At 41.9% G+C, this 21,136-nt stretch overlaps 1 protein-coding gene across 1 annotated transcript; it reads left to right on the top strand.

Annotated features, from left to right (window-relative positions):
- Window positions 1–8,671: 8,671 nt before the first annotated feature.
- On the top strand, window positions 8,672–18,868 carry PPP1R17 (protein phosphatase 1 regulatory subunit 17). Its single transcript, XM_036739680.1, has 4 exons — window positions 8,672–8,753; window positions 15,067–15,219; window positions 16,845–16,997; window positions 18,825–18,868. Exons 1-4 carry the CDS (start codon window positions 8,672–8,674, stop codon window positions 18,866–18,868), a joined length of 432 nt encoding a protein of 143 aa, XP_036595575.1.
- Window positions 18,869–21,136: the final 2,268 nt, after the last annotated feature.

The following is a 21,136-nucleotide window of genomic DNA, read 5'->3' as shown; positions in this document are numbered from 1 at the left end:
ATAACATGCAAACATAACTTTAGAATATAAAACATGCTTTGTGCACCGTGTTGGGCGCTAGAGTTTCAAAGACAAAAAGGAAGTAGTCTGGTCTTCATGGAGCTTGCTTTTCACTAGAGGGAAACCACCCATAGGGCACACAAATGAGTCAATATAAAATACCTGCAAAGTGATTTCCAGATGGGGAGAAGACCCCAACAACGGAAAATCACAAGAAGTTTCTTGAATGAGTTGCCACTTGAGCTTCAAATCCCACCTTCTGAAGGGTATCCTTCCCAGCCCTCCGCAGGTGTACGTCCCTTCCCTCAGAATTTGCCTTCCATTTGCACTGTCTACATTACTGATAGACATGGTCTTGTAGGTTGAATATGAGTTTTAGGGGTTACAAGAAGTGGGCTATGAGGGAGGGTATTCCACATGTGGGGCACAGCTTATGTAAAAGCGTGGGGAGGGGGGAACAGGAGATGCAGTGCCATGTATTAGAAATGGTAAGTAGAACGTTTTGGCTGGGACACAGATTATGTGTGTGTGTGGTGGGGGGGCAATACATCTTCAGCCTATGATGGAAAGATGGCACCTTATTAAAATAATGTTATTTATATTAATATTATAATATATTAATATATTATGCAACATGTATAACATTCTGTGTATAATGTATGTATGTTGTATTATATTTCTATATTATAATTGTATTAATTTTGTTAATGGCTGTATTAATATTAATTCTCTTGCATTGTTATTATGTTTATACAGTGCCATCATTCAGTGCCATCATTCCTTCTCGGAGATGACAGCTTCATCTCCTTTCAACCACCTCAGTCCTCAGGAAAACTAGGCTGGAGGCAGATTCAAAAAGACTTTAAACAGGACTTCTTCTGGGTTTTCTTGATGGACTTGAAGAATATCCTCTCCCTGGGGCTCAGGGAAGGGGATCTCTTCTCTTTGCAATATGTTCCGTTCCCCCTCCCCCACCAATCACTAGAAGGGAAGCCCCCAAACCCTCATAAAGAGCTTGTGTGTGAGCAGGGTTAAGGTCAGTTTCTTCTACTTCCCCACCCTGGTCCCTCAGCCCCTCACCAGATTGCTCCTGAAATCTAGTATCCCCATGGCAACAGCTGGGGCTGCTCCCTAGATAAAGCAGCAGGAGCCCAGGGTGGCCACAGCATCCAGAGAGGGGTCCGGCTCGGTGAGCTCTGCCTCCCTCCCTCTGTCTCTCCACCCAGTCCCAGCACCGCTTGGTAAGTACCAATGATTTTTCATTCAGCAACTTTCATAGTGGAGAAAAAAATTCTTCGCTTGAGTCACTCTGGTTCTGCTTTACAAGGGATATTTAGAGCTGGTAGCGGCCCAAATGTGTCCTTGGGAGTGAGACTAGGATGGAGGTGGGGTGAGGGACTGACTCAGTCTGAAAAGCTTTTTTAAAAAAGTTATCTATTTATTTGTTTGTTTGTGTGACATGCCATCCTAAAGTGAAGCAGAGGGGACAGACAGGGCTGTTGGTGGGACAGTGTGGAAAGGGCCAAGTTCATAGTGTAGAAGAGCTTTTCTAATAAGTCCACTGGCCAGGAGGAAATGAAAGATCATTTATCTGCTCATCAGAAAACAAACTATCCCATTCCTTACCTTTCAAGAGTTTGTTCCAGGTAAATCACAAATTTTTAAGTTGCAGAATGAGCAAACCTTGCTTTTTGAAAATAGAAGCTTCATTGGTGCCCAATCTCCAAGGTGGCACAATAGACAGCCAATGTACTTGGAGCCATAAAGACCTGGTGGGGTTTAGATTTGCCTCTGACACTTCCTGGCTGGGAGACTTTGCACAGCTCCCTCAACCCTTCTGGTGCCTTAGTTTGTCTGGGACTCGCTGGCCTCTCAAGTCCATTCCAGTCTTCAATCTATCGTCCTCTGTCATTATAGCTTAGTTACATGTAAGCCCTTTAGCAGAACAGATGTTCCTTCGGGGGTGAGGATTGACTAGTTTTTGTCTTTGTCATGCTAGCACTTACCCCAGTGCCTGGCACACAGTCAGTAAGCATTCAGTCTGTGGTTTGGGAATTCTATTGTATTGGGTTAAATTATATTGGATCATTTGGGATTGGATTGGGTTGCATTAACCATAGACAACATGAAGTTTAGGAGAAATATCCTTATCAAACAACTGTGTAAATCCATGCTTAAATTACCTTGGAGGAAAAGATTAAAACCAATGAGAAATGACTTAGTGATATCATTGCAATCCACAAAGTCACAGAATCTCCTGGTGGAGGGGTCATCAGGGGCCAGAGTAAGTGTGGGCAATTCTATGTAGCCCTTCAGAGTTTACTAACAACTTTACCTGGATTAGCTTTTGTGATCCTCACAACAATACCTCAAGGTAGGCACTACAGAAAATACCATCCCCATTTTAGAGATTGGGAAACTGGAACCCAGGGAGTTTGAGTAGCTTGTCCATAATCATACTGTGAGAAATTTTCAGAAGTGGGACTCAAACTCAGGTCTCTCTGCTTGCCAGATCTGGTTTTCTTTCTTCTCCAGCTCACTTCAGCTAGGTGTCTCATGTCTGAACAATAACCCCATCCAGAGGAATCCCAGTAAGTGACCACTCAGGGCCATGTGGCACAGCAGATAGAGCACTAGGTTTGGAGGGCATGAATCTTTTCCATTTGTTCCCTGTGTGGCATTGGGTAGGCGCTTAACCTTGTAAGGCTTCAGCTTCTTCATCTCTAAAGTAAGGGGTCAGTTCAGCTGCTCCCTAAGTTCCCTTCCAGTCCTCTGGCCCTTCTGACCTAGGTTCATGTCCTGGCTCCGCTAGTTAGCATCTCTGCCCCCTTACACTAGTCACTGTACCTCTCAAGGTCATCTTGGAATCAGTGACCTTGGGGGTGCTTCCACCTCCACTTCTGTGACTCTCTGGAACTGTGTGGAAAATGTCTGTTTGGAATCATTTCAGCTCCCAAAAGTCACCCCACTCATTCTAAATCTTCATCTTAGTCCCACCCACATTCTCTCACCATGTCTCCATTGTGTCCAATCACCCATTTGAAAGAGGGCAGACAGGAGGTGAGGATATCATCTATTCAGAGGGAACGATGGCATTTCATTATATTAACATTTGTATTAATTATATTAATGTTGTGGTATAATATGTTTCACATGTTATAGTAGGTTATGTGTTATATAAAACAATTGTAACACTATAATACATATGTACTACACATTATATTACATACAATCAATATAATTAAATAGGAATATATTTCTATTATATATTTCTATTATAATTTTATTAATTTTATCCATGGCTATAATAATATTCATTATGTTGTTCTTGTCATTTTTATTATATTATAAAGAGTCATCATTCCTTCAGAATAGATGACATCCTCACCTCCTGTCAACCACTTTCCACATGTGGGCAGTTGGTCACAATGGAGGGACACTGTGAGAGAATGTGATGACGATGACGATGACGATGACGATGATGATGACATGATGACGATGACGATAATGATGATGACGATGATGATGATGACGATGATGATGTTGATGATAGAGCTCTTTAAAGTTTGAAAACACTTGATTCTCACAACAACTTTGTGAAGGAGGCATAATAATTATCCCTGTTTTACAAATAAGGAAACTGAAGCTCAGTGAGATGAATTAACTTCCCGGGGCTTGCACAGCTAGTTAGGGCCTGTCAGCATTTAAAATCAGGTCTTCCTAACTCAAAGTCCAATACTCTGGCCACTGAACCACCTGGCTGCCTACGGCAGGATTCATTTTCCTTGATGCTTCATTCATGAAATGTGTACTAGACACAGAGAGCTGTTTTCCTACTAGTAAAGAAAGAGGAAATCTCTTTCTGTCAAACTGTGTTTGTCGGTTAGAAAGGAGAATCTATCAAAGAAACCCCAAGTTATGAGTCTCAGCATATGCTGGATCTGAGTAATTTCTTGGTCAAACAGGGCCACTTACCATTCATTTTTATGAAAAATCCCAAATTGAGCATCATCAGCTTCTGCACAGATTTGCAGCTCAAGCTGAGTCTTTGTTAATGGATTGCTCTTCTCCTGCCCTGGAAGCTTTTGAGAGCTGCGATTCTCAGGCAATACCATCGTCTACTCTTCAGAACTCCTAAGAACACACTTCAAAGCTCCCATTTCACGATTGGCCTTAAACAGCCTCACCTGTAAGGTGGAGGATTAAAGTGACAGTAAGTGTTTCTCAGGTTAGGAGATTCGTATCTATGGATTGGGAGTTTTACACACTGGTTGGAGTATGCTTGGGCCAGACACATGACAGAAAGGGTTAAGAAAGTGTGACCCAGCAAACTATATTGATGGCATACATCTGTCCCTGTAATTGTCAACTGTAATTTTTATTTCTATTACATTTAATATTTAATTATAAGTATTTAATTAGAAGTCAGTAGGATACAGAGTAAGCCCACCAAATTTAACAGCATTTCTATATGCAATAACAACAAAATCTGGGAGAAAATAACAGAAAAAGAAGACTGATACATTCCAAACAACTGCAAAATGCACCAGATATCAGGGAGTTGATCCATTGAGGCACAATCGAACCCTGGACAGACACAATTGGGTAATGTTCCATAAAGAATGACTAATAAAATAACTTGCATTTCCATAGCATTTTGAGATTTGCAAAGCATTGTGTAAGCCACTACAACAACCCTCTGAAATATTTTTACAGAAAACTGTAGGCAAGAAAGATTAAGTGACTTGCACAGAGTCACATAGCTAGTAGGTGTCTGAGCCAGAATTTGATGAGATCTTCCTGACTCTGGGGATTGCTCTCTATCCACTCCACCACACTGCCTTTCACATAAAGATATCTAATAAAAGCTTATTGAATTCATACGAAGGCTTTGTGAATCTCTTGTTCAGTACGAAGGTAAAAATTGGGAAAGCTTAATCAGCTATCCAAAAACTGCTATGTTTCTAATTATTCCTACATTTGGCATAGTTGAATCAGGCTGTAAATCAGGGTTTGAATCTTTATCCACTTTCAGATATCCACTCAGCCACAGTGTAGATAGAATCCTAGGTCCTTTGATTTCACTGCCAGGGAGAAAGAGAAGTAAACATCTATCTAGTAGAGGAAATTCGTTCTCATTGCCAGAGAGAAGGAAAGTTCTGTTGATTTCTGCTCCGAATCCTAAGCTCAAAGTATGATTCATAGATGCAGAGCTGGAAGAAACCTCAGAAGCCATCTAGTCCTACTCCTCATTTACAGATGAGGAAACTGAGGCACAGAGAGGTTAAGTGACTTATTTTCCAGATCACAGAGTGAGGGCTAGAAGGGACGATCTAGTCTAACTCACACACTTCATAGCTGAAGTAACTGAAGCCCATGAAGGTAAAGTGGCTTGATTTCTGAGGTCACACAAGTCGCAAATGTGAAAGCTGAGACTCACGCCCAGGTTGTTGGACTCTGACTATACTCTCTCCAGCACATCATGATACCTCTCATTATTTTCCCATCCTACCAACCAATCACCCAACAAACACAGTTTAAAATGCTACTGGTCTTGACTTTCCCAGTTGGACTAGCCCTCCTTGGGTCCCAGAAGTAGACATCCTTTAGATCCCTTGAGTCTGGAACAGCTGTATTAATGAAAATGGTAGCCTGAAGTAAAAACTGTTGGCGTAACTGGCACTGGTGGGCCAGCTAAGGTTGACTGTCAAAGCCTGGCTTGGGGGGGAATAGTTAAAGATCCCATCTGTTCAGCAATGATCTCATAGGCCTCTCATCTCATGGGGGATACTCAGCCTTTCCAAGGGCCTGGAGTACACTTCATCAAGCCACTGGGAATCTGTGTGCTTTTCTAGATCTCAGTTGCCTAAGAACCTTAAGACAGGCTGTGGTCCTTTAAGGAAGAGCCATGGGGTCATTTTGTTTCCAAAAACTGCTCTTCAATGACCTGGGTTTTCGTGGGGTGGATCCTTTCTCTGCCCGAGCAGAGCACAACCTCTCTCTGAGAGATGTTAGCCAGAGCTCAAAAGATCATCTCTCATCCCATGGCTGACCTGGAGCTATAGTTCTCTGGCTTTGGATAGGCTGAAATTGAAGGACTTCCTCTGTATTTACACAGACCACTGCTAACAGCATGGAAAGGCCAGAGTTGGAATGTTCAGGAAAATTCAAGTAGGAGGTTATATCACACTATTTAGGGCTGACAGAAGCCCTAGGAGCCCAACTGCCTCACTTACAGAAGATGTATATATATATATAGATATCTATACTGCATATATATATTATATTACAGAAGAGGAAAGATCTAGAAAGAGCCAATTCTCAAGTCCACATTACACCTAGAGCTTGAAGGAAACTCGAGGGCCTTTTAGTCCAATCCCCTGATTTTTCATTTGAGGAAACAAAGACACAGGTCGTGAAGTACTCAAGGTCACATAGATTATAAGAAGGGGACCCATGGAGAAAAGTTGAGAAAATGTGCCTCTCTCCCCATTTTACAAAGGTAGAGAACCACAGGTGTGGACTATAGGGCAGCCAGGAGGCACCCAGTACACAGAGTGATGGACCTGGAGTCAGGAAGACCTGAGTTCAAATCCAGCCTCAAACACTTACTAGCTGTGTGAACCTAGGCAAATCACCTTACCTCTGTTTGCCTCAGTTTCTTCATCTATAAAATGGGGGTGATAGTAACAGCACCTTCCTCCCAGGGTTTTTATGAGGCTCAGATGAAATCATTGTGAAATGCTCAACATGTAGTAAGCACTGTAGAAACGTCAGCTATTTTTGGTGTTATTCCGATTGCGTATACTGTCAGATACAAGTGATGAGTCGTTTGGTTTATTAGGTGGAGGGTTTTGGTTTTCTAGCTTTAGTTTTTTCTATTTCTTTTTTAGCTTTGTTATAAGAGATGGCCTGGGGGGGAGGAGGGGAGGAGGGAAGCCTATATTCAGAAATGAAGGTGATATGGGAAAAAATATATGCTTTTTGGTTTTAAATTAGTGGAACCATGTTTAAACCGAGGTTTTCTGACCCAAAATGTAGCCTTTCTTTTCCTCAACCATGGATGCTGAGTTAGAGAAAGTAAAACTACTGGTTTTAACGGTGGGACCCTCCCAGCCCCCAAAAATGCAGCCTCTGAGTTGACTGTGAAATTGTGTCTACCTCTGAATAACAGGCATGGAAGAACTGTTGTGCATTTGCGATGATCTTCTCACACGTGGTCTTATTGGAGCCGGTCAGGGTGGGACCCTGGGAGGCAGTTCTAGGCATGGACCTGAACAAGCTCATAGGACTCTTGATGGGAAAATGTTCGGGATTGAAATTAGCAAAGGCTCCAAATCAGGGCGTGATTTAGTAGTTTGTTGGTTGTCTAGACTTGAGATAGTGAAGGACAAAATGGTAATACTGTCCATATAACTTGAAGGTATTTCAGGCGTGCATCTTTTTTTGGAGAAGCAATCGTTAAGCATCGATCAGCACTCATAGAGAGCTTCAATGGTTATTACCCCTGTTTTGTTATTGGAAATTGAGGCTCAGAGATATAAAGTTGGGAGGATCAAATCAGATAGTAATTATTAAGTGCTTAGCACAGTGTCTGGCACATAGTAGGTGCTATGTCAATGCTAGCTATCATCATCATTGTTATTGTTATGACTAAAGTGGCTTCTCCATATTCATATATCTAGCGAGTGCCAGAGACAAGATCGAAATGACTCCAAGTACAGCACTCTTCCATTCACTATAAATTACCTTACACCAAAGGATGCCAATAAATAAGAGGAAGATTCCATAGGGCATTCATTCACTCAACAAGGATTTATAGGTGCCCACTGTGTTCTGAGTGCTATAGGAAATGCGAGCGAGCGAGTGAGAGAGAGAGAGAGAGACAGAGACAGAGACAGAGAGAGACAGAGAGAGACAGAGAGAGAGAGGCAGAGAGAGACAGAGAGAGAGAGAAAGAGAGAGAGAGAGAGAGAGAGGCAGAGAGACAGAGACAGAGAGAGACAGAGAGACAGAAAAACACAGACACAGACAGAGACAGAGACAGAGAGATAGAGATGGGGGGAGAGGGAGAGAGGAAGAGAACCCCTTCAGTCTATATCAATATGGGATTCAAAATTTGAGTTTAGAGACTCATTGTGCCTTGGTTGTGAGAGCAGACGTGAGAAACTTCAGAGATGGTTGGGGGAAGGCAGTGCGGTAAATGGACTGAGTCCTGGATTTGAAATCAGTAAACTCAGGTTCAAATTCAGTCTCTGATGAATGTAAAGATCAAATAAAATGACGTGTATAAAACTGAGTTTTCCAATCTCATGGTGCTCCATAAATGCTGGTTATTATTCCTCCTCCCCACGTGACCTCTGGGCCACAGCTGTCAAACAAAGCCAGGGTAAGACTAGAGGACCTCCAAGATCCCATTGTCCTCTGTCACTTGCTTTTTTGTCTTCCCTACCATGTAACCCTTTTTGTTGCATTTTTTGCGGGGAGAGCACAGAAGTGGAGAATCTGGACCTATAAATTCCTTGTCATAGAGGATTGTGGGTAAGGGTGAGGAAACTCATACAACAGTTGCTTACTAACGTCTATAGAGTGGATTGTTTAATGAGTGAATGAACGAATCATATGCTGGCTGCTTCTCACTCTTCTGTAGCTTTGGATAAACTGCTTTTCAATGATGACCACTGAGCGGATCCAGTCACGCCAACTCCCAGAAGAGAGACTGGACAAGCGAGACACATGCAGCAACCACTTGGGTAAATGTCATGGGGCTGATGTCAATGGCCACGGTGGGAATCAGCAGTCCCTTCTCCAGTAATAAATGCTGCCCATTGGCAGCTTTCAATGCAAGAAAAGTGAGGCCCTGTGAAACCTGATAGACTGTGCCTTCTGGTGACAGAGCCATTGCCAGATGGACAGACAAAAAGTATTTGCTCCTGCTGGGCTCAGCATGTAAATATTAGCTGAAGCTCTAGAGGGAAATTAATTAGAGGCAAAAAAGAAGAAGAAGAACAAGGCATTGTTCTCTCTGATCGGAAAAGAGTCACGGTCTCAGCATTTGTAAAGCAATAAACCGAATGTGGCATTATAGCCCGCTTCCAGTATTTACTTGTATGCATGCACCCCATGTGCGGTTTCAATAAAATATTTCAAATATCTCTTTTTGCCTATCAAGACAGAATTTTAAACAGTTTTTTTCAGCTTTATTGTCAATCTGTTTCCTTTCCAGAACTGACTTTTTGCATAACCTTTGTAATGAAAATACCAGAAGCATCTCTGCCTCTACCCATTTCTAAAAATGAGATGCTCCCACTTTTGATCGATGTGCCTCTTGCATATTCATAGTCCTTGTTTATGCTCCTCTTTGGTTATTACACGCCTCTGCCCCCTCCCCATTTGCCATCAAGATAGTTTATGTTCAGAGATTTCTCCAAAATTGGAAACCACAAAAGGCGCAATTTAAGTAAAAGTCAAAATTGAAGCAAAAGCCAGGCTCTGGAAAAACATCATGGAGGTAACGTGGCCCATGGATAGAGGTCACATGGGTCAGTGCTTTCTATGAGGATCCATTGATGGGGTCATGGTCCTCATTCATCTTGAGGATGCTGGCTAAGAACTGCAGTCTTGTAGCATTATTCATGAAAGACGTACTGTTTTCTAATAATTATGGAATCACAAAATCTGAGACCTCAGTGGCCAGCTAGTACAACCCAAATTAGAATAAGAATTCCTGCTAGAGCATTCCTAACCCAAAGGCCTCCAGTGAGAGGAAACCCAGAACCTCCCCAGGCAGCCCCCTCTGCTTTGGGGTACTTGTAATAGGACTTTCTGGTTTCTGTTTCTGATATCAAGTCTGTGTATATATGTATATGTGTACCTGTTTCCCTGTCTCCCTGTTTCTCTGTCTCTCTCCTTCTTTCTTCTTTCTGTCTCTCTCTGTCTCTCTCCTCTCTTTCTCTCTGTCTCTCCTTGTCTTCCTCTGTCTATCTGTGTGTCTCTCTGTCTGTCTCTGTTTCTCTGTCTCTCCCTCTCTGCCTCTCCCTCTCTGTCTGTCTCTGTCTCTGTCTCTGTCTCTCTCTCTCTCTCTCTCTCTCTCTCTCTCTCTCTCTCTCTGTCTCTCCCTCTCTCTTTCTCTCTCTGTCTCTCCCTCTCTTTCTTTGCATCATCTACCAATTGCTCCCAGCTATCTGGGACCAGACTGAAAAAGCAGAATTTCTCCTTCACATACTCCATCTTGAGATACTTGAAGCCAGCTCTATGTCTCCTCAGAGTCTTTTCTAGGCGAAATTTACTCAGTTCCTTCAGCCAATCCTTATATGACCTGGACTCAAGGCCCTTCATATCCTGGCTGCCTCCTTGGCTACTCCCTAGCCTATCTATGCCCTTTTGAAGCTGTGGCACATAGTACTGGACACAATACTCCAGAAGAGGTCTGATTAGAGTCAAATACTACAGCAGGACTATCTGTCACTGCCCTGTGTCTGAAATCTCCTCCCCTCCTGGTGCAGCCACTTTTTTGCAGCTGCATTTCACTTCTGGCTCAGAGTGAACTTTGTAGTCCACTTAAGCCTCCAGATCTTTTCCCAAAACAATCACTATCTAACCATGTTGCCTCCATCTTGGACCCACAGAGTTAGTTTTTGGACTCAAGTATAAGATTTTATATTTATCTCTACTCAGTATCCAATTCAGTCCAGAACTCTGGCCCAGTGGTTCTCAAATCTTTTGGTCTTGAGACCCTTTGCACTCTTAAAAATGAAGACCTTCCCCAAAGAGAGGTTGTTTATGAGGGAATTATAACTAACTAGATTTATCGTATTAGAAATTGAAACATCTTAGTATCATTATTAAAATAGTATTGAAGTCCTGGACCCCTTTGAAAGGATCTCAGGGTCCCCAAAGAAGCTATAAGAACCGCTACTCCAGCCTATAGAGATCGTTTGGTACCCCAGCTATCACTTAGGAGGTTACATATACCTTTCAGCTTTGGATCACTTGCAAATGGGATGAGCATGCTATGTTTTTATCCAAGATAAAAATGTTGATAGCAGAGTCAATCGCAGATTCCTGGGGCACTCTACTAGAGACCTCCATTAGACTGTGAACTCCTTGAGAGAAATTTTTTTGCCTTTCTTCGTATCTGCAGCACTTTGCACAGTGCGTGGCATGTAGTGGGTGCTAATCAATGACTGTTGACTTGACACTGGTGTTGAAGCATTCATGACAAATTTTTGAGTGTAGCCATTGGACCATTTCTAAATCTATGTGTATTCATCATTTCCCCAAGAATAACACCAGGCTCTTTTCAGAGGTTTGTGAAAAATCTACGTAGCAAAAAAAATGAGATTAGCCTGCTATGCCTTGTTCCTGAGTAAGCCATCCATGCTTGTTCCCTGTGATCTCTGTTTCCCTTTCTACATATTCACCAACCACCTCTTTAATGACCAGTTCTATAATTCTTCTCTCTCTACTGACACCTTGTCTTTCCACATATATCCTCAGGTTGAGGGTATCTTCAAAAACAGAAAGAAAGAAAGAGAAATGCCTTGATTTTACCACCCTGTCAAGCCATATCAATCCTCTCCCAGTCCTCCTTTTCATTACAAGTCCTGACTTGAGGCCTCCGTCACCCCCACTCCTCAGTACCTTGCAATCTGACTTCCATCTCTCAAATTCTCCCAGGCTCTCTCTGAGGTGGGTCACAGGGACCTCTTAACCACCAATCCTGCCACCCTTTGATCCATTCTCCTTGTGGTCTTTATCTGTATGAAATTTTATCTTAGGGATCCTGTCTGTTACTCTAGCCCGTCAAACCTTTTTGGGTCCTGACTATCTTCCAGCGTGCACCTCTCAGCTTGGTAGGGTATGAAAAGTCCACATCCAGCTGTCCTTCCTAGCTGCATGCTACCTGCAGATTTGATACCCACGATGTCTATGACCTCATCCACGTTATTGATGAAAATGCTGAATGGCGCAAGATTAAAGATGTATCCCTGGAGCATTCCTCTATAGACTTCTTCCCTCCATTTTTCTTCCTAGTCCCCACTGGCCGGAATTTACATCACTCCATTAATAACTACGCTTTGGGTTAGGTCATTGAACCAATTCCAAAGCCATATAATTATATCGTTATCTATCCCACATTTCTCCATCTTGTCCACAATGGTGTCAGGAGTGACTTCATCATTTGCTTTTCTGAAAGCATCTGACAAATGCTCTCATCACTGCCCTCCCTAATCAATCTTCCACCTTGCTTCAAAGTTATCCTTCCAATGCATTTGTCCAGCCATCACCCTCTATGTCGCAACAGTTTTCCGTGTTTCCCTAATGCTTAAGAAATAAAATGCCAACTCCTCAGTCTCACACTCAAGGCTGCCCACATTCTGCCTCTAGGCCCTGCCACCCTTCTTTCCCAGTCGGCCCCATTGGAAACTTTATATTATAACCACATTGGCCTCCTAGTTACTCCCCAATCTCATCTTGCACTCTTTCTCCTCCCTATATTTGCTCTGGCTATATTATATGACTGGAATGCTCTCCCCCTAATCTCTGCCTGACGAAATCCTGCACGTTGTGGTACATCCAGTTCAAGCCCAAACTTCTGTGTAAAGACAAAAGTCCTTGCTCCTTCCTCAGATTTCCTTGAGCTCTTGGCTTCAATTCTCCCCTCACCTCTATTACATATCAATGAAAATATAGTTTTCTATTGATTTTATGGAGGCAGTAGAGTGTAACAAATGCAGAACCCTTCTCAGAGCCAGGAAGACCTGTGTTTAAGTCCCACCTCTGAGTGGGACTTTGATTAGCTAGCATTTATGAAGCACCTATTATGTGTTAAGCCCTGGCTGTGAGACCTTGGGCAAGTCATTTTGGTGCTCTAGGTTCTAATATACTAAGTGGCAGCAAATATGCTCACCCACCTGAGTGGCCACAGTTTCCCCATCCTGGGGTTCATTCTATCACTGAAATGACAGGTCCCATTCCTGTCCCTACTTATTTTGCTCCTACCCCTCAAGCTCTTTGAAAAGAAAAAATACTGCACCTTCAGCAGTGGGCACAGCACCCATAGCGCTGTAGATTCCAAATGGGAAGGGACCCTAGAGATCATTGAATCCAATCCTCTTATTTTGTAAAGAAGAAAACTGTCTCTCAAAAAAGTCATGACTTAGCCAGGATCGAATAGCCGCTGAATATCTCAGGCAGAATTTGAATCCAGATCTTCCTGGCTCTAAGTGCAGCATTTTATCTTCTATGCCACCTAGCTTTATAAATGTTTAAGATAGGTTGGTCTAGAAGACATTATAGAGTTTAGGTTGGCAGAGAAGAGAGGGGAAAAGTATTCAGATTTGAAAAAATGACATGAGTGTGGCACCAAGGCCCAGGAGTGTTGGGATTAGATTGGAATCACCAGTGGTGGAGTCAATTCATGATGGGCCTTAAATGGAGAATTGGAGAAAGAACTAAAAAGCAGTAGGGAGATAGGTTGTTAAAGAAGGAAATTTCACAACGAAGAAGAAGTTTTAAGAAGTGATTAATCCCATGTTTCTGTGTAGGATGGATTGACAGAAGCATCATTAGTAACAGAGTAGTTACACAGACAAGAACCACACGCTAGATGCCAAGGCCGTTACTCAAAGATTAGCCCAGTTAAGCTCAGAAAGGCCAATCATTACAAAGTAAGAACTTATCTGGGGCCAAAGCAGGCCATGAAACCATTCACTGGGACTCATAAGATCACAATCTGCATCCATGGAGGGAGTATGCACACTATTGAAATCTCATCTTCGAAATATCAAGATAAAAAACACGAGTCTAAGCAAACTACTGACACCAGTCATTTTTAAATGCCCTCTCAAGTGAGGCCAGGTTAAAAATGTTGAGCCTCAGTTTGGTGCCAGTTACTAGCCTGAATTGGGATCTGGCCCAGGACTCCATTTATGGTCAGGAAGATTTCATTTCTTTTGTGTTAGTTGTATGACTCCCTCAGGGCTCTATCTAGGAAAGTGAGCCTTGTTGTGTTGTGTCCTTTAAGGAGGGTTAGATTTTGGAGAGCTCTCTAATCTCAGCTGTCTATGAATTGGGGAACTAGACTGAATATGGAGATATTGATTATTGCTTGGTAACCACCTGTGATGGTAAGATTTGCCCGGAGGAAACTCTGTGTATACTCAAGTGAGGGATCAACCCATTTATAGTAAGGGTACATTAATAAGGAAACCTGACAAACTGGAGACAGGCAAATCAATTAGGAGGTTATTTCAATGGTCCGAGCACAAAGTGGATCTGGGTTCAAATTCTACCCATCACACTTACTAGCTATGCATAGTGCTTGTCATATAAATACTTAATAAATTCTTGTTTACATTCGAGGAAATTGAGCAAGTTACTTCAACTCTGTGCACCTCAGTTTCCACATCTGTAAAGTAAGAGTTTTGAACACCTAAGAAACAGGATTTAGTGACTGACTGTATACAAGGGATGAATTAGGAAAAAAAAAATTTATGCTTTATGTATTTGCCATATGTGTGTATCGTAATTTTATATAGTATACCTTTATGTACTTTATGTCTTACATAAGGTAATTTTTTTAAAATTCTTCACTTAACACGAAAAAGAAAAATACTTTCCCTATTCACAGTACAACAAAAAAGATGATTGTATATGAATACATGAATGACTAATGCTTTTTTAAAAGTCTCTGACAAATTCCCCTTGTTACTTTCAAAGCTGTCTGGCTCATCTGTGTTTCCTTCTGAGCGAATTTTTATAGCCAGAAAAATGCCAAATGCCCAAGAGCCCTGAGGGCTGCTCCAAGAGAAGGTGCTGATAACAGCCAGATAAAGACTCAGAGAACAATCACAAAGACTGGAAGCCATTCTTTCATCACGTAGTTAATTACGGCTTCAATTGCATCTTCCAGTCATATACTTTTCACACCCTTCCTTCTCCCTCCCATCCTCCCCCAAAACCCCAAAGCATTCTCAAAGAGATTTTCTTTCCCATGTTGCTAATTTTCACTTTGTGACCAGAGTTTTACAGGATTCCATTTTTTTCCTTTGTTAAATGCAGATGATATTTCGGAGCAGTTCATTATGAGTTGTGATATTAAAAAGAAGTCAAGGAAAGGAAAAACCATTCAGGGAACCCCAAACCCTGACTTGGAGCAAAAAAAGCCAAGGAGAAAAGATGCTTCTGCACTACACATTCCTACTTTTATGACAGGTGACTCAACACTGTCAGTTGTTCTCTCTGTAAAATGGGGCCAATTTGATTCTAGGGAACACCAGTCTTAGTTTTTCAGCTCTGGTGGGTGTGGGCACTAAGTGGGTACTGGGGAAAGGGAAAGGAAGCATAGAAACAGAATTTGAGCTGCCTTGGCAGCTTTACATCTTGGGTCAGGCTTCAAGAGCAAGACATACTTCTGGGACTGGAAGGGAGAGAAAGGGCTGGAAGAAAGAGCAAGGACTTGGGTAGCCAATCCATGGGACCACAGATTGGAAGCTAAAGGGGACTGTAAAGGTCATCCCCCAGCCCCATCATTTTACAGATGATGAAATCAAAAGGTTAAGTGAGTAACCCAGAAAGTAAGAGGCAAGACTCAAACCTAACTCTTCCTGACTCAAGCCCAGAACTCTATCCATGATACCATTTTGCATAATAAAAATAGTGCTGAATCTAGGTCTGAGAACATGAGTTTGAATCCTGACTCTGACTGTGTTACCTTAACTAAGTTACTTAACTTCCATTTCCTCATCTGCAAAATGAAAGTGTTGGGCAAGATCAAGGGATCTTAGCCTTTTGTGTGTTGAGGATCCTTTTTACAATCTGGTGAATCCTATGTAACCTTTCTCAAAATAATATTTTAAAGTTCATAAACTAAATGCATAAGATTATAAAGGAAAACAATTATATTGAAATACTGTGATCAACATTACATTAAAAAGCAAATTCCCAGAGCCCAAGTTAAGAACCCCTGAGCTGAAGAGTCTCAGAGTTTCCTCCTTGGTCTGCATCTCTGCATCTGTCATCTCATTTCTGAGGATTTGCTTTTGTGTGTGTGTGTGTGTGTGTGTAAGAGAGAATGTGTGTGTGAGAGAGAAAGAATTGTGTGTGAGAGAGAGGATATGTGTGTCTATGAGAGAGAGACAGAGCATGTGTGTGTATGTGTGTGAGAGAGAGAGAATTTGTGTGTGAAAGAGAGAATGTGTGTATGTGTGTGAGAGAGAAGGTGTGTATGTATTTGAAAGAGAGACAGAGAATGTGTGTGTGAGAGAGAGACAGAGAGAGAATGTGTGTGTGTGTTTGTGTGTGTGAAAGAGAGAATGTGTGTGTGTGAGAGAGAAAGAATTGTGTGTGAGAGAGAGAATGTGTGTGTGAAAGAGAGAGAGAGGATATGTGTGTGTATGTGTGTGTGTGAGAGAGAGAATTTGTGTGTGAAAGAGAGAATGTGTGTATGTGTGAGAGAGAGAAGGTGTATATGTATGTGAAAGAGAGAGAGAGAGAATGTGTGTGTGTGCACGTGTGAGAGAGAGACAGAGACAGAGACAGAGAGATTGTGTGTGTGTGTGAAAGAGAGAATGCGTGTGTGAGAGAGAGAAAGAATTGTGTGTGAGAGAGAATGTGTGTGTGAAAGAGAGAGAGAGGATATGTGTGTGTATGAGAGAGAGACAGACGGAGCGTGTGTGTGTGTGTGTGTGTGTGTGTGTGTGTGTGTGTGTTTGTGTGTGTGTAGCAGAGGTCTGTTTTGGGAAATCATCAGGACTACTCTGAGTACATCTCTGAGCTCTTTTGTGTGCCTCTACATAGGTGTCTAACAATTTCTCCTTCTCTGCACCTTGGCCATGCAGGTGTTCTTTCTGAGCATTTAACAAAAAGATGCGACATCAATGAGAACCCACCAAAGGGCAAACTGAGTCCAGCTCTTCGTAACAGTGACCTGGAGCAGAAAAAGCCAAGGAGAAAGGACACACCTGCTCTCCACATGTCACCTTTTGCAGCAGGTAAAAGTGCAGGAACAGGGCATTGGAAAGGTGAAAGCCCCCACCTAGTCAACAGCTTCACCATCTGGAGGAGACAGAGACACAGCCTTCACCCAGGGCTGCAGTGGCAGAGGTCAGGGCTGACACCTACAGAAGGCTTTCTACTCTTTCTCTATTTGTGATGGACAGCAATCTGGTCCTGACTTTATCTCAGCTTTTACATGGGCTTTGGCTAAAGCTAACTAGGGTCTTCTGATGTCATGGAAAGGTGGGTACTTGTAAAGCTGCTTAAGGAAAAAATCCATATAAAGATGTATGCATGTACGTATGCATATACACTTATACATATACTATATATATACATATACATATATATATATACTATATGCATATATGTATGTATCCGTGAGCAGCTTTACAAAGTGCCCACCTTTCTATAACGTGAGAACACACATGTATGCATTTATATATGTGTGCATACACATACACTATTGCTGTTATCATTCAATCGTTTTTAAGGCATGTCCAACTTGTGACCCCATCCAGGGTTTTCTTGGCAATGATACCAGAGTGGTTTGCCATTTACTTCTCCAGCTCACTTTATAGATGAGAAACTGAGGCAGACAAGGTTAAGTGAATTGTCCAGGGTCACACAGCTAGTAAATGTCTGAGGTCACATTTGAACTCAGGTCTTCCTGACTCCGGGCTTGATGATGCTCTATCCACTGCAGCGCCACCTAGTGCCATGTACATACCATTACTACTACTACTGATAGCAATGGCATATATAGAAAACTTTGAGGTTTGCCAGTGATTTACATGCATTATTTTTATTTGACCTTTTTATACATTATCTCACCATCTGGCATAATGACAACCTATCAAGCCTGCAAGGGGCCCAGCAACTGATTCTCCCAAGACTCTCAGATGGCTTTCCCATATCCTGGAAGTATTTGTATCTGCATTTATGGTTTATAGCTACTCAGATTACTGCCCCTGTCTACCAATAAATCTTTATTAATCCATATGCAATGCACTGTGCTAGAATCTGTTGGGAAAAGAGAAGGCAGTGGATCACAGACTCATTTAGAGCAAGCCTTTTTTTTTACAGGTGAAGTAACTGAGATCCAGAATCACACAGCTGGTGTCTGAGGCAGGATTTGAAACCCAATTTTTCCTGACTCCAAGTCCAGTGTCTATGCTGCCTCTAGGAAAGTTAAGTGACTTGCTCAGGGTCACACAGCTAGAAGGTATCAGGGACAGGACTTGAACCCAGATGTTCATGACCCCAAATCCAACACTCTTTCTTTTTTCTTTTAAATTTATTTATTTTTAGTTGACAACATTCAGTTCCACAAGTTTTTGAGTTTCAAGTTTTCTCCTCCTCTCTCTCCTTCCCCCTCCCCACCCAAGACGGCATGTAATCTGATATAAGTTCTACATATACCTTCACACTAAACATATTTTCACATTGGTCAAGTTGTAAAGAAGAATTATAACCAATGGAATGAACCAGGAGAAAGAAGAAACAAAACAGAAACAAAAACAAAAACAAAGAGAGGGAGAGCAAATAGTTTGCTTCAATCTGCATTCAGACTCCATAATTCTTTCTCAGGATGTGGTTGGTATTTTCCATCATGAGCCTTTTGGAGTTGTCTTAGAGCCTTGTATTGCTGAGAAGAGCCAAGTCTATCAAAGTTAGTCATCACAGACACAATGCAATACTCCTTCTACTCCCTGTGTAGTCTATTTTTGGCCTTCATCTTCATCTCTACCTCGACACAACTTTGAATTCTGCCCCTGATACGGCAAGCTCTGATGGGTGAGCTTTTGTCCTATCTTGCCCAGAACCAGCCATCCATGACACCAGCCTTCCCCACGTTGTACTGTGATAAGAGGTGCAAAATCCTTCCCACTCTCCGTATTCCACCTTTACGTGTTTTCTTTCCCCATTGGAACTCAGGCTCCTTGAGGGTAAAACTGTCCTACTTGCTTTTATTTGTGTCCTGAGCACATGGCAGAGTGACTAGCACATAATAAATATTCTCTCCCCACTCTTCTCTCTTTCTCTCTCTTTGTCTCTCTTCTTTCATTGTCTCTGTCTCTCTTTTCCCCTTTGAAATTCTCTGTCTTTCTTTGTCTCTCTATCTTTATCTGTATGTGTATCTGTCTAGCTATATACTCAACCTACTGTTTTATTTAGAGATTATATAGTGAGGGTATTACAGGACTGATGACATCAGTGCCTTGTAATACAGGCAGGAGTGATTGTAGGTTCTCCAGCAAGAGTCCACTTTAAAGCACATATGGACACCCAATTAGATGACATTTCCCACCTAACTTAGCAATTTAAAACTGCAAACAACAACAGCCTGTTTCAGCTATTCCCAATATAGCATTTCATGTAGGAATCAACTGCAGACAATTAATTCAACTCAGAGGCTCATAGACATCGAGCTAGAAGGGTCCTGTTCAACACAACCTCCTTCTTTTACAGATGAAGACATGAAGGTTCAGAAAGATCAAGTGAGTTGCCCAGGGTCCCATAGGCCATCTCAGAGGAGGGATGGGAGCCCTGGTTTTCCCAGCTCTAACCACTATGCAACAGTAACACTCCAATCCAATTAATTTGATTCAATTCAGTTCAATGTGCTAAGGACGGGTTGTTCCCTTTAATTCACTCCTGTAGCACTGAAGGCCTATTTGAAATATTTGCTTAAATGTCTCCTAGAGGAATAGGGAAGTAAAGTCATTCTATTCCTTTAATTTACACTGCACTAGAGCCAGTCCACAGCTGATGGATTTCTCAAGGTTTTGTAGGTTGTAGTAAAAATTCGGAAGAGTGTATATTGATGAAAGGGGCTTTATGGTGGTTATTGTGGTTTGGTTTGTGTGTTTGAGCATTTGTAGGGTACTGCAATAGAGGTTCTTGTTCAAGTCCAGGCTGAACTAGACGGATGCCAGGTTAGACTGAATGGTCACTGAGGTCCCTTTCAGCTGCAAGATTCTCTGGGTCGATGACCTTTAGCCAGATGACACCTCTGACGCCAATACCCAACCAAACTCCTTTTCTTTTCCTCACACCTTCCTTCTCCTGACTTCACTCTTTCTGCCTGTGGCCCCACCACTCATTTAGTTTCCCTTGTTGCTATCCTTGGGATACCATTTTACCCTTTGTTTTCCTTCATCCCTTGTATCCAATCGGTTACTGGGTCTTGTCACTTTTTACCCTATCTCTTTCATCCTTCTACTTTCCTCTATTCCTACTGCCTTCCCCACACCCCATCCCTTGTATAAATTCTTGGTACCACTTTACTATTGAAATAGCCTCTGAACAGATCTTACCACCTCCATCTCCTCCCTCCAATTCATCCTTCATTTAACTGCTAGAACCATATTTCTATATTTCTCATTCTCAAGTCACTCCTGAGATAAAAAAAAAGCTCCACTGCCTCCCTATTGCCTAATGAAAAGCACTGAAACTCTTTCAGTCAGAATTGAAGGCTCTCAGTGGTCTGCTGCCTCTTAGGCTTTCTAGCATTGCTGCACATTGCCACCCTTGCCCTCTCTAGGAGTAAACTCATGATTTCAATGGTAAAGGAAATTCCCTTTACCCATAGAAGTCTTCACCTTCTCTTTTTAAAAAATTACTTTATCTTTAATCTATGGAATAAAACAAACATCTCCATTAACATAGTATAATTTTTAAAAGATGATTGCACATGAAACTCCATAACTATTGTGCACAACTTGCTATTCCTTTAAATATATAATAAAGTTACCATGTAAATTTCTTTCTTTTCTTCTCTTACTCCCCCCCACCCTAGAGAAGGCTACCATTAGACAAACACACACAAACACACACACACACACACACACACACACACATATGTAAAATCATTCTATGCGTACTTCTTTTTATCAGTTCTTTATCCTGATGCACCTAGCACCTTCCTTCCCATGTCCTTTGTAGTTAATTTGGGTATTTATAGTAGTCAAAATGACTTAGTTGCTCAAAGTTGTTCTTAGAACATTATTGCTATCACTGTAGACATTATTCCCTTGGTTCTGCTCATTTCACTCCACTATTTCATGCAAGTCTCTGCATGTTTTTCTAAGATCATCGAGCCCATCATTTCTCATAGTACTAAATCATATAC

Source organism: Trichosurus vulpecula, chromosome 9 (genome assembly GCF_011100635.1).
Source record: "Trichosurus vulpecula isolate mTriVul1 chromosome 9, mTriVul1.pri, whole genome shotgun sequence".
Lineage (NCBI taxonomy): Eukaryota > Metazoa > Chordata > Mammalia > Diprotodontia > Phalangeridae > Trichosurus > Trichosurus vulpecula.
This window is presented reverse-complemented; position numbering and strand designations above follow the sequence as displayed.